Source organism: Cynoglossus semilaevis, chromosome 10 (genome assembly GCF_000523025.1).
Source record: "Cynoglossus semilaevis isolate Cse_v1.0 chromosome 10, Cse_v1.0, whole genome shotgun sequence".
In the NCBI taxonomy this organism is placed as follows: domain Eukaryota; kingdom Metazoa; phylum Chordata; class Actinopteri; order Pleuronectiformes; family Cynoglossidae; genus Cynoglossus; species Cynoglossus semilaevis.
The window spans coordinates 1,856,079-1,869,894 of record NC_024316.1 but is presented as its reverse complement, the minus strand read 5'-3'; the positions used below and the strand labels follow the sequence as shown (position 1 = coordinate 1,869,894).

Genomic DNA, 13,816 nt, shown 5'->3' with positions numbered 1-13,816 from the left:
TTTAAATTTTTACTTTTGAAAAATGTAGGCCTCTCAAATGAAGCTGAATTTGTCAGCTGTCAGTTGTTAAAATGTCTTGCTTTCTGAAGAAACAGATAGGAAGTAATGGCTTTACCCATAGTTTTAGCCAAGGGCCACTTGGCCCTAGAGCCTTATGATTTCTACGTGTGCATTAGAGTAAAAACAAATGAGGAGTGAAAAGCAGACGGCACCATGCATCTTGTTTTCTGCTTCTATTCTCTCTCTCTCTCTGTCTGTCTGTCTCTACCCCCCTCTCTCTTTTAGACACGCACGCGCGCTCTCACACGCACATACACACGCACACACACTGCCCTGTCTGGAGCACTACAAAGGTCCCGGTGCATGTCGGGTACAATAGTCCCTCATCAGTCAGTGCGCATGCCCGACAAAAACTCCATTATTTTTTTTCTCGGAATCAGTAAGAAAAGAAAACAGTGTGCCACGGTGAATTTTGGGATTACATGGATTCACATTTTTATTATGGTTGCGGGGACCACAGTCAATGTTGGACGGTATAGCGGGTCGGAGCCTGTAGTGCGGGCCGTAGGGTGCTGAGCAACGGGAGCGTAGCGGGACATCCTCCAGCCTGGTCGGGACTCTCCACAATCAAGTACATTTCACTCACAGTTAGCTCTGTTAGCCTAGCGGTTGTGTTTCCTAAGTAGCCACAAATGTAATCCTTTACTGCCTTTGTTTTTCAACACGCCTGGCAGATGCTTCTTAAATGCTAAGTGCTGACCAACTGTGCAATCGTGAGAAATAAACAGTTGAATATTTTAAGTAACTGCTGTTTGTTAACCGCTTTCAAAACACTTCATCTGGGCTAGTCCGTTAGCTCAGCTGCTAACTTTGGATTCTCCCGCGACCCCAAAAGCCAGTAGTCTAAAAACTTGGCCAAGCAGTGTAACAGAGAGGGTCAGGGTCCCGCTAACATTGACGCCGGTTTACTTCTCTCAGTGAGTAAGAAGGTGGGGAGAGTCTGGAGGAAAATTGTGTAAACTTGTGCATTTATTCTTGTTACCGAAGCTAAGACGTAAGAGTTGGTGTTGGCAGTTTTGTACGCTGACAGCTGTCACCACAGTACTATTTAGCTAGCTGTTAGCCTAGCGGCTAACTGCGCTATAGTTTAGTTACATAAGTGTTCATCTCCTACAGAATGCAGATGTTGTTATTTATCATCTGCATTCGGGGATTTTAAATGTAAATCCACAAATCATAAAGATAATGTGCAGACAACTGTTTTATAAAGACACTAAAAGTCCAGTTATAGCACGGGCCTGTAAGAACACACCCTCCCACTTCAGAGCTTCAGGACAGCCGAGTCCCAAACTAATGTTGTTATATATTTCGCTGATTTTATGTAATATTTAAAAGGTACTTTTCCCAAGTGTTTTAACACACTGCATGGAATTTCTGAACACATTAAATTCATTTAAAAAGTTTATTTTATTTTGTATACCGAAACAATTGAAATTGAAATTATTGTTTGTCTAAAACTGATAGTCTGACACTAGTTTTCCTAAATAACAAATCGCAGTCAATTGCGTCGCAAATTCTCCAAAGGCATCGCAGCCCACCTCCAATAAATGTCTTCAATTATTTCTGCCTATAGTCTTTCTGGACTATAGTCTTCAGTTCTCTCCACAGATTTTCTTTGTGACTTGAGTCAGGGCTTTGTACAGGTTGGTAATTAACGTTTTACTTTGAACTAGTGGACATACTGTACTTCTTTTTGGTTTTTAGTTGTGTGGTTGGTTGTTTTATTGCAAAGGAAAACGAGAGACAGAATATCAGCTTAAGCTTCTCTCTAAACTCTCACGTTGTTCCTTAACAATTCCTTTTATTCCAAGGTTCAATGTTCTGGATTCAATGATTCGTCTCCACACCTATAAATGCCTGTCTCTCTGTTTCGTTGTGGGAAAAGTGCTCTTTAGATTTTTTGCCTCTCCCTAATTTCTCTGCACATAGGTTGTATGTTTATGGCCATATGAAGACTGTATTGGCTGTCTTTTGAGAAATTCAATTTTATATAAAAACGAAATGGGTAATTTCTAGCTTAGTGGATATATTTTTTTAGCTTGATTTTTGCTTTGCCCAGTGAAATAATGTTGTCAAAAATTTGTTTTTTTAAAGATTGTTTTCTTTAGAACATAATTGGGTAGCTTTTTCAAAGTAATAATCTTATCCCTTAACAACGTAACAACACTCAGTTGGCTTCAGTTGCTTCAAGTCCATATTGTTTGAATTGTTTGCACTGCTTCTCCCTGACAGATTACATAACCCACCTCCTCGTCTCTCTGCAGGCTCCTCATTAATGTCCAAGCTGATGTGAAGTTAAGAAACAGTTCTGCAGAAGTCATCCTCGGAATTAAGGAGCTGCTTCTTGTGCAGAAGTAAAGGAGCTGCTTGAAAAATCTTGAATTTTTGGGATTGAGTCAGGCATTACTGGCAGTCTGTGTGCTTCTAACCCACCAGCATGTACAGAGGACAGTGGATACTTTAGCCAAAATAGATCCTGGCTTCCCAAAGATGACAAGGTATGGAAATGTTTTGGTGTATTGTGTGCCATATTACGTAATAATCTTCTTTTTCCAACATATTTTAGTGTATATTATATTATGCTTCAAGTTTCAAATGTTGGTAATATATGCCATAATAGGTGTTTATTTTGGCTTTTTTCACGAATGAGGGGGACAATAACAGTGTAGGAGTGCTATTGAATACATGTATTTAGTAGATGCGAATAAATGACTTCTTAATCTTAATGTGTAAATTTTTCATATGTATATTTGTTGTCTTGGCAAAATTAAATATTATTTTGCAAAATCGAAATCTGTTGCTAGAAGATTAGAGATTAGAATGCCAAAGTAGTTCAGTCCATTTTTTCAAATTATTTGAATCAAAATTTCTCCTTGAACATTTGTAAAGTTACATTACATGTGTGTAAATGTAGTGATTGTAACTAATGTCTAGTATGAAAAGAAGTTACAAGTACATAAGTACTAAGGAAAATAACGTGTGCTAAACAAGATGTGTTCATGTTGGTTTCTATTCAAAGGTGCTGGCAGGCAGCAGCTTCAAAATGATGGGAGGCAGTGAGACTGTCAGTGGGGACAGGGATGGTGTCCACACCACTGCAATACACGTCCCCATCGGCTGGCAGAGGAGAGTGGAGGCTGGGCAGGTGATCTATGTCAGGTGTGTGGATGTTTGAAGTCTTAATTGTGATGAGAAGCTTGTCAAAACCTACAGAGGTTGGATATCTATCATAATTGTGTCCTTAGACATTTCTTTCTGCTTTCTTCCTCAGTCCCAGTGGCACCACCCTGTCCTCTCTGGATGAGGTCAAGACCTATCTGATGACTGATGGCACTTGCAAATGTGGTCTGGAGTGTCCACTTGTCATCCATAAGGTAAAATAGTTGTATAATATTAGTTATGTCTGTTTTACAAAAAATACTCTTGCATCCACAAGGAATCTTACCCATATCCACGAACAATCTTCACATTCACTAGTGCTCCTCCATGATTAGGGAGGCCGAAATTCCTGTATCAGGGTATCCCATCGCTTTCTTGACAGGAAGTAAGCAGTAAGTGAATAATGATTAACTACTCCAAACTTTCTTTCCTGTGTGATCCTGCAGGTGTTCAACTTCATGATGGGAGTGAAGGTGGAACCAAACAGCCACCCTGTAGGCAAAACTGAGCAGGACATGACCAAACTGTGTAACCATCGCCGGAAAGTGGTGGCCATGGCTGCACTTTGTCGTAGTATGCAGGCCTCACAACTGCCCTTTGCCAACCTTCATCATTCTGGTAAGGTTTTGAAGAAATTTCCACTTATTGGAATGTCTGCCAATTTAAAACATAGCTAGAGAAGTTGTCTTTTTGTCTACTTTTCCTGTCTTAAAGTGTTTTCTCTACATTTGTTAATAGATAATGAAATCTTTATTACTGCTGTTAAGAATTAACACAGATTTACATAGCCCACTCATTTCTGTCCACTTTCAGAGTTGATCAGTCCAGTGGATAACCGTGATTCAAACGGCATACCTTTGGAGCGACAGGATGAGGAACATGGCTTTTTCCATCCAAAAGTTCATCCAGTCTCTGTCCGACCACACAACAACTTTCACCCAAATAACTCTACCAGCCCAAAATCCTCCAACCAGTTTATATACCCATGTAACGGTTCTACTCCTATTCTTCACACAGGCACAAACAATCATAATTCCTTAGATACTCTGAGAAGATTTCACCATCCTCCTTCTCTCCATACATCCCCCACTTCCTCTTCTGTCTTCTCATTCCCTTCTTACACCACTACTCAGAGGTCACCCCGCACTTCCACAATTCAGAATGTCAGTCAAGGTCAAAGAACACCAAAAACACCAGACACCCCTAGCTCTCCAAAGTTAGGGACCCGTTCCCCGCCTCCTCCCTCCTCCCCGATGACTGTTGCTGGAGGAAGCGGCAGACAGGCTCATGCTCATCACCCTCATGGCGTCATTGTAGGATGCTCTTCTAAATCTCCATCTCCTTCAATCTCACCCTCTGTCCATAATATGAACTGTGTTTCTCCTCACCAGCGAACTCGCCATCCTTCAGCCTCTCCTTCTCCTCGCTCTGAGCAGGGCACTGCGACAGCAGCAGAAGGAGGACAAATAGGAAGTAACTTGTCTAAGAGAAGAAAATCATCTTCTTCCTCTCCACAGTCCCCAATCCCTGGTGGTTCCCCTAATCCTAGTCCTCATTTCCCAAAATACAAACTGGAAGACTTCTTGGAGCAATTTAAGAACTCAGGCAGCAGCAGCACTAATAACCATCTTCTTAATCCTGATAATCCTTCTGTACTTGCTTACCAAAGCAGGGGTAAACAACAAACTCTGTCTTCAAAACCTTTAAAGATCAAGAGTCAGACTTCCAACACAGGGTCTCCAGGTTTTGGGTTAAACTCGACAAGTTCCTCTAGTTTACCTCTGGGCACATTTCTCAGCCATCATCACAATCATACTGGCAAAATACCACACACCACATCTTTTCCTGCAAGTAACTTGCTTTCCGCAGCTGCAAAGGCTCAGCTGACAAACCAGATTACCCAGGGACATAGCTCAAATGCTGCCAGCAGCGATGGGAGCTTGCCCCCTTCAATGGAGGTCTTGAAAGAGGCACAGCAGCAACAGCCATCAAAGGTAACTAACAGCACTTTACATAACAGCAACCCTCCCTCCAACACTGCTTCTAGACCTCCCCACCCCTCCCTTGCAGCAGCCTCTGCCATCCTTTTTCCTCCATGCCACTCTCTGGCCCAGTCCCTGGCCTCCTCCCTGCCTCACCTGCCTCCCACAGCAGAACGTGGTGCATCGCACAGGAAGAGGCAGCGGCAACCTCCCACTGTGCTCAGCATGCTAAGGGACACCCAGCAGATGGTTAATGGGCCCCAGAAGACCCCACTGAGAGAAGCTGTTTCTGCTTCAGTCATCAACCTTTCCTCATCATCCTCACGCTCCTTGTCACACTCCTTCTCCTCTACCTCAACGGTGCAGAGCCAGAATAATGTCGTGCTGGAAACACATCGTCCTCATCATCTCCTGCCTGGGCAGATGTCCAGGCTCCCTACCCCCCAACAGATGGCACACCTTGCAAGGCCTTCACGGCCAAACGATTTGCTGGATTTTACTACAGGCCTGACACCAACACCACTTGGCTTAGATCCTCCAACTCAGCCTCTGTCTGCGCTCTTACACCTCCTTAGTGTGCAGAATGCGCAGGCCTCAGTTTCCACGACAGCTTCTAAATCTCAGCCCGGATCCTTGTCTTTTGATGGCGTGGGATACACTGATAAATCAAGCCCCCAAAAGACACCCTCTTCTCCTGTCTCTCAGTCTATTATCAGGCACCAACAAAGTCAGTCTCCCTGCCGAACTGATGACACTAATTCCTTTCCACGGCCCCTTTCTCCGCCTTCTACTTCCTCTCAGTTCAAATCAGTGCAGTCTCATTCACAGTCTCTCCCCAAGTCAGATAATTTACAAAGACTCCCTTCTTCAACACTCCTACCCAACTCAAATGGAGCTTTATTAAACAGCATCTCATCTCCACATATGTCGCCAACATCCCACGAAAAGTCTCTACCAACTGAAAATCACATGTCAACATTGGACTCTGTTTCCCAGCCAACTCTGCAGGAAAATTCACCAGAGGGGACGGTGACAGTGGACATGGGTAGTAACAACTCATCAACAACTATGGACCATACTCATTCTCAAGGCAATGTTTCTATGGCATTATCCACCTCCCCAAAACCTTTAGATCTTAGCAACCACGTCCTGGCACTTCTCGCAGCATCCTCTGTGCCACAGGGAGAGGGCGGCTCTGACCAGACCTGTGACAAATCTTCCCAAGGAAATCATGCTATAGGTGGGAGCAGTCTGTTTTTTTTTTTGTTTTTTTTTTCCCCCCAATATTTCTTGAATAAAAGTGCAAATTATATCTCCTGTTAGTTCAACATGTCATTTCATTTATAGTAGTTTGTCAAGGTTTACATAAAGACAAGGTAGAACTTAAAGAAATTAAACCTGCATCAGGATATGCAGACAAACCTTTTACCTTTCCATACGGCCAGTTAATAGCAAATGTAGGCATGACACATTCACATTCAATGAGATATTTTGCTCTTTACTTTGTTTTTTCCCTTATATTCTTTTAAACTTAGATATTCTTTATTTAAACCTTATTGTAAACCTTATTGTAAATGTGACACTACTTGCATTACATAATGGAAAGTGGTAATTTTGTCTTTGACTGATTGATGTGCTTTTATATAGGGCCAGAAGAGACTGGATGTATGGACTTGAAGGCCACTGCAGTGACCAAACCTCCAGCAACCATCAGTCCAGGCCCCACCATCCATTCTCCTCTTGGGGAAAATAACAATACCACGGCTCCTTCATCTGTGGTTGACTCATCATCTACTTCACCTTTGGCGGAGGCTTTTCCCTTCATGAACCAAGAACAGTTGTTACAGTTGTTGTCATCTACAGGAGGTCTCCCGTCCCTCTTGGACCCCGCTGCCCTTGCTTCATTACCACTTTGGGGAATGTGGTTGGGAGGACAACAAGCACAGATACAGACTGCTGATGCTGCACTACATACACCACAGAATCTTACAGATCAGCTGCAATCAGAACAGCAGCAGCAGCAGCATCAACAGTCTTTGTTGATGCAACAAGAAACACAGCAACAGAACCAGGACCAACAAAAGCAACAACAGATAAACACCAACCCTCTGTTTCCATTGTTACCCTTGTTGAGTGGTTCACAGGGGGAGTTGCCTCTCAACATTTTGGGACTGTTGAACCCATTGCCACCTCCAGCCTCATCCTCAGGACAGGAACCAGATTTAGGACTTGCAGAAAAGACAAACCTCCATGCTTTGCTTATGGCCTCTTTAATGCTGGGGCAACAGCATGCCCCATTAATACCTCTGTCTGGGCTGGGTCAGCTGAGCCAGGTCAGTTTGGAAGTTCCTCTCCAGCAGCAGGGTCTTCCTCTTGATAAGGTCTCTGGTCTTTTAGATCCATCAACCCTACCAGGCGCAGGCCTTCTGGAAGTCACTCAAGGACTTCTACCCATCCCCCCTGGAGCTGAGGGCACTATCCAGTCCCTACAGTCTTTGCTGCTTCCTGCTACTCTCCCTCATCCCGCAGCCTTCCTTCCCCTCAACCCTGCCTTACTCACTGCTGCCCTGAGCTCTGCTGATCTCCACCCACATCCCCACACCCATTTAAATTCTGCACAACAGAGTCAACATACCCAACCTCAGGTAGGTTCTTGTGTCTGTTATTAACTTCTTACTGGAACTTTTCTAAATTTTAGTTACAAAAACATTGTTTATTTCCTAAACTGCATTATTGTTTCTCTAACCTTGTTACTACAATGGTTTTTTCTTATAGTAACTTTAAAGTATCCTTAGCTTAGCCTAAAGTTTGATAGCTTTCAGATGGATGAATTAATTGATGGAAGAAAGTGATTTGTCCTATGATTATTCAGCCCCTCCTTTCTCCTATTACTTATCTGTCTTTGCTTAAAAAAACTCACATTTTCTTTTTTCTGCTTCTTTGTTCTGAAGGTAACTTCTGACACCGGTGTTGACACTCTCATACCCCTTCCTCTCCAAGCTAAAGACAACCCAATCCTTCAACAGTTACTTCCCACTTTGCTTAACTCTGCGGTGTTAGGTGAGTCTCTGCCTAAGCTGCAATAGAACTTGTACATAATATTTTTTGTCCGGTAGCAGAAAGACATTCTATGTCAAAATGTTTATGAAATGTGTCTTTTTTAGGAGATCTGTCTGGTATCGCAAGTCTTCATAATATGGTGGGGATCGGAGCTGGTTCAATTCTCCTTCCGCCAGTTCAAACCTCTGCTTTGGGTATGCCTTTGTTGCAGGGTCCTGATGGGGCCATCAACTTGATCAATAACCTACAGGTAGGTGCAGAGTCCTGGGATATAGCCGTGTTGATGACGTATATTTAAAAACAATCATCTGAACTGACAATAAACCTATATTTGTTCAGATGTTGACTAAATAGCTAAATAGCTAATTTGAGCAGTAGGTAATAGAAGTATCTTTGAAACCATTCTATTTACCCAAATGCTATGTTTTAGACATAAGTAATGTTACTAACAACTTGAAAATCTCATAAATACCAGAGAAGGTGCTAGAATTGTCCTGGACCAAAGGTTTTTACCTACATGAGCACTTTGAGAAGAGACAGTGAGTAATCGCACTAAACACAGAAGAACAAAAAGATCAGTGAGCTTTAGCAGCGATATGTTGAGCACTGATGTGTTACCTTTGACACTTCCCTGTTTTTCTTTTGTCCACTAAATGTGTAAAAATATGTTTTACTTGTTTTTAGGTTGTTCTTTTAATTTAGTTAAGGTCAGTGAAATTTAAACTCTATTTTAACTTTGTTACACAGTTGGATATTGATTTCCTGTTCACAATGAATGTTTGGAAAATGGTTTACTTTCTATTTCAGAGTTTCTTCACTTATTGTGTATATTTGTAGACACACCCTGCAGCAGAGATTACTTCTCAGGACAATTAGACATTTTAAATTAACAGTTTATTTTATCTCTTATAGCTTAATCTTGCACCACCCTCCGAGGGAGAGAAGCCAACACTGCAGGAAACACAAACCCCTGTCCCACAGGAAGACATTCCAGCCAGTCAGATTGCACCTGATGTGCTCCCCAGTACTGCTCCAGGCCCTCCTTCAGCTCTTGCCCCTGCCCATGATCGCACCCAGCCTTCCCGGCGAGAATCTGAAGGCAGGCCTGTGATCGATCCCTACACTTCTTTCATGGATACAATTTATACCTCTTTCCTTCAAGTCAGCGCTAAAGAGCAGGAAGACGGGGCCCACTTGGGGCCATCTGACCCCACCTCACCCTTCTGTGCCTTACCGCCGGTTTCTTTCCCCATGGAGCACCATAGCCCGTCCGCCCCTATCTCAACTCTGCCACAGGCAAGTGCCCCAGTTTCGCTCAGTCCACGCAGGGCATGTTCACTCCGCAACTCGGACTTATCTCGACTAAGCCTAGAAGCAGCAGCACATTCCCCAGCTCAGGGGACACCAAAACCCACAGAGGACGGGTCTACATCACCCTTACAAAGGAAACCAGTTATAGTAGAAGGACATACTCACCCAGAACCTCCTTTGCCACCCATATACTTGGAGGAGGCCAAGACAGACTGTACTGGACCAGCTGCAGCTGTGTGTACATTTGTGGAGGCAGGTGGGGAGAGGCAGGTCCATCTTCCACATTCAGGGTACCTTAGTGCCACAGATGGATACAGTGGGAGGCCCGACGAAGAGACAGCTGCATCTTTAGTGCTCTCTGAACAGGGAATGGTGAGCACCCCGTTCTTTCTTCAAAGATGGGTCCACTTTTATGCAAAGCACAAAAATATTAAACATATGACTGACTTGATTGTAAAATGAGAGGGCTACAGCTCAGTTACATTTACATGTGGTGCTGTTCTAATCCTGATATTGTCTTCTACCATCCAAGGATCAAGCAGGAACTGTAGGTGGAGCCAGAAGAGGAAGGAAAAGGAAACAAACGTAAGTCACTTTATTCATTTCTCATATAAGGTGTGATTTCAGGGAGTGGGAGAAAACATTTCAGTAGAAATGGTGCTGCTTGCCTTCCATGTGTATGTTCCACAGATTAGACCAGCTGTTTTAGTAATATATATTTCTTACTTTGTTGTTACAGGCTACATAATGTTTTAGAAGACTTCAGAGACATGGATGCTACAGCACTAGAAGACACCAAGGCTACGGTAGGAGCCTACGCTCTCCAACGACAGTCATTGTTAGACATGTGCAGAATCTTTACTTTGGAGATTGTCCAAAAACGGTGTGTAGATATAAATGTTTGCTGAAGTTCCTGTAGAGATTCTTCAGAGACTGTGCTGCAACTCCAATCCCCTGTTATTGTACAATTGAGAGCACAGCCTTAGAAAATGCAAAGAATTCTGTAGGTGGACCAACGTCCAGTCTTCTTCATGTTCAGGTCAAATGCCTGAATCCCCCAGAGATTCTCCTGCTTCTGTGAATGCATTTATCATATGTGAATTCTCTGGAATCTCCAAACATCTGGACATTATCAATAGTTTTCGTTGGCCTGAGTCGTTTAATGGTTTAATTAACAGAAGTGCTGGTTATTGATTTCCTTTCACCGCTGTCATTGTTGACGCTACTGTATTGAGTTTAACTCTTGACTTACAGCCAATTCTAATTTATGGAAAAGTTTGTACATTTTCTACATATTCATAAAACAGTTCCTATAAACCAGTAATTGTCGATGCTCTTGTTGCTTTTTTCTTTTTCGGCAAAAGGATAAAGGATAGATTTGGACCTGCTTTATTGATACTATTATATAAGTAACCATGGCTACTGAAGCAACCCAATACTATCAATGACATTGGCTTTTAAATAAACTGACAGTTGTATCAACAAGTGCAGAGTGTAGTGCTACAACCAATGTCTTTCTTGCAAAATATTGAGCTGTTTTTAAGTCAGTCTTGATATGTTTACCTACACATTAGGTAACCTTCTAAAATATTATGACCTTGTGAGTCGTGCTGCGCCTGCTCTAAGTTTCAGGACATTTAAAGGACATATTTGGATACCTCTCATAAAGCAGTGATGCAGCAGCCTCCATATGTGTATTTGGAAAATGGGATTTAAAATCTCCAAGCCGTAGCGAAGGTGCTAGGTTTTGCACAGTGACATGTTTCAGCTGGATCTGAGTATTTGTGCAGCGCTGACTGCAGTGGTAAAGTCATTCCACCTTCAAGCAGCTGGAAAGAAGATGATCCAAACTGACTCCTACTTCTGTCTTTTCTCCCTCTTGTTCCAGGCAGCACTGCTGAAGCCTGAGAGGTCGATCCGTGGCAGAAGGCGACGAGGTGCCAGGTCTCAGAGGCAGTGATGGGTGGGGCCGGCTGTCACTCAGAGCTCTGCACCAATTAAAAGGCAGTCGGAGGCACCTTTGTCCTGCACCATCATCACCACTGTCTAGACTTTTTTTTTTCTATATGAATTCAACTGCACTAATACAGTACGTTGTTGTCATGTGATCCATTGTTATGGCAACCACTACGAAAACACATAGGAGACGGATCTAGTCTGAGAAAAACATTTACAAAAAAGTGAAATAAGTTGTTTTTCACTTAGGTCTTCTCTTAGGTCTAGTTGAAAATGTAATGGTTGCTTTACATGTATGGTCAGAGATCTGGTAATAATGCTTGGTGTTAGACTTATGTCAGTCAGAAAATAGAAAAGGTTTAACAAAGGAGTACTGTTTTCTTCTCATCAGTGTGTAACTGTGAGTCAGGATAAAGCCCATTTACTTGAACGATGCTCTCTGTTGAAACTGTGTGTCTGTGTGTGTGTGTGTGTGTGTATATGTCTTAATGTGTTTGAGTGTGTTTTTGGACAACAGTGCTGTTGCTGAGCCCCTTGCTGTCCAAAGTTTTTGTTTAAGTAAACATTCTTTATAAGGAAAAGAGAGACAGCCATTTATTTTTTGTTTTCACAAAGGTGTTCTTTTATTTTCCTTTTTTCATCAGTTTATTATATACTTTGGACCAAGACAAGAAGTAATGTGACTCACTCCATCAGGTTTCTAAGCCAGTTTACATCAGTGATGTATCACCATTGTTTTTAAATTTTAATGAATCCCAATTCCACCTCCCGTGAAAGTGGTTGTATGTCATCCATAATCATAGGACCTAAGGAGGAAACATTGTAAAAATATATATCCTGACCACACAGTTTTTACAAGGCCAGGTCTCACTTCTGAATTATTTTCAGAAAAATCAGCATTGTCCAAACATTTAAATCTGATACGTTTTCACACGCTGCTTCATGTGTTGTTGCAGGGAACTGTTAGCATCTGTGCTGGATGACGACTTTCGTCCTTCTCCAACGATGAGATAAATCAAAGTCTGGAACAAATATTTTTGTTAACTAAAGTTATGGAGAAAAAAATACTATTACTACTTAATTACTGAGAGCGAACATGTCTTGTGTGAATCTTTTGATTCCGTATGTTACTGTGGATTTTTAGTACTATCTTTCCACCCTTTCATACCTGTATCACTGTGTGAGCACTCCTCCACACACTGCCCTGCCCCAAGAGTACTGGCATCTCTAGTTGTATTTAAAACAAAAAAGTCAAAGTGAAAAAGAAAGCAGAATATGCAATTTCTACACTTGGAAATGTGTACATATGTACAGTTAACGTGTTTTATTTTGATTTTATATTGTGAGAGAACGAGATGAGAGAAAACAATGAATTGTGAATTTTTCTGGGAATTGTAATTAAGTATTTTTCTCATTCTACCCCTTGTTTTCAATACTTAAGTTTTACGAAAAGATTAAATTGTGGACTGTAGCTTTCATTTTTATATGGGAGTCTTTTTTTATTTAATATTAAAATATTTACAGAAAATGTACCTCGTGTTGACGTCTGTTAAGAGATGTGAGCAACTGTCAGAGATTTTTATTTTGTTATCATAAATTCATAATTAACAGTAATGATAAATTGGGCTTTATTTTTGTTTTAAATTGCGTAAAATACTGAAAGCTAAATCTAACTTCACTGACAGTGATTTATTATGCAAACACTAGATTACATTTTTAGTAATTGCATTTCTTTATAAATATAGAGAATTTAAATATGTTTAAATATCCAAGTACAAGCAACCCAACATGGGCTTCAGCTACAGTAAGGCTCTTTCTGTCTTTTGGTGTGAAAGATCACCTTGAAAGCGCCCGTTGTTGACAGCTTAATACATATGTAGTATGATTCCAGAATGTTAAGGAGTGAAAAAGTATAGCCATCATTCCAAAGGTGTAGTTTATTATGAAACATGAACTAATGTTTCCTCCTCTTTCGTTTTTTTCTTAGGGTTTGAATGTACACTTCTAGCAATGTCTAGGTTTGAAACACGCACGTCTTTATTGGACATAATTGGATAAGCTTTTTTCTGCCTCTTCAGGCCTTTTCTGCATCGCTCCTGCTTCAGCAAACAGTAATTCTTCTTCAAGGTGAGGCCTTAAGTCATCTTACAATCAAAAGAGCTTCCAGGAAGGATTCAGGCATCTGAGAGATCAAGTATAGCTGTTATGATTAGAGGCTGAATCAGCGTCCTTGGCACTGTCTGCTTTACAAAATGTGCTTGTCACAAGGGTGGAGCTGTATGTTGACC

The 13,816-nt window shown here is 41.7% G+C and overlaps 2 protein-coding genes across 7 annotated transcripts in view; both read left to right on the top strand.

The window, feature by feature from the left end:
• LOC103384526 (ER membrane protein complex subunit 3-like) overlaps positions 1-13,816 on the top strand; it is a 629,629-nt gene that overhangs the window by 224,615 nt on the left and 391,198 nt on the right. The gene's annotated exons all lie outside the window — the stretch shown is intronic.
• Positions 354-13,060, top strand: mbd6 (methyl-CpG binding domain protein 6). Of its 4 annotated transcripts, none has more exons than XM_025059645.1 (13): positions 354-631; positions 2,325-2,558; positions 3,080-3,219; positions 3,332-3,434; positions 3,666-3,837; positions 4,033-6,441; positions 6,849-7,846; positions 8,153-8,261; positions 8,366-8,511; positions 9,174-9,944; positions 10,105-10,157; positions 10,312-10,378; positions 11,461-13,060. In XM_025059645.1, the coding sequence occupies exons 3-13, from the start codon at positions 3,104-3,106 to the stop codon at positions 11,530-11,532; spliced, it is 5,016 nt and encodes a 1,671-aa protein (XP_024915413.1). In that variant the 5' UTR covers positions 354-631; positions 2,325-2,558; positions 3,080-3,103; the 3' UTR covers positions 11,533-13,060. The 4 variants fall into 4 exon arrangements, with proteins under 4 accessions (XP_024915413.1, XP_008316248.1, XP_008316250.1 ...); XM_008318026.3 differs by lacking the exon at positions 354-631 and adding an exon at positions 645-977; XM_008318028.3 differs by lacking the exon at positions 354-631 and adding an exon at positions 645-989.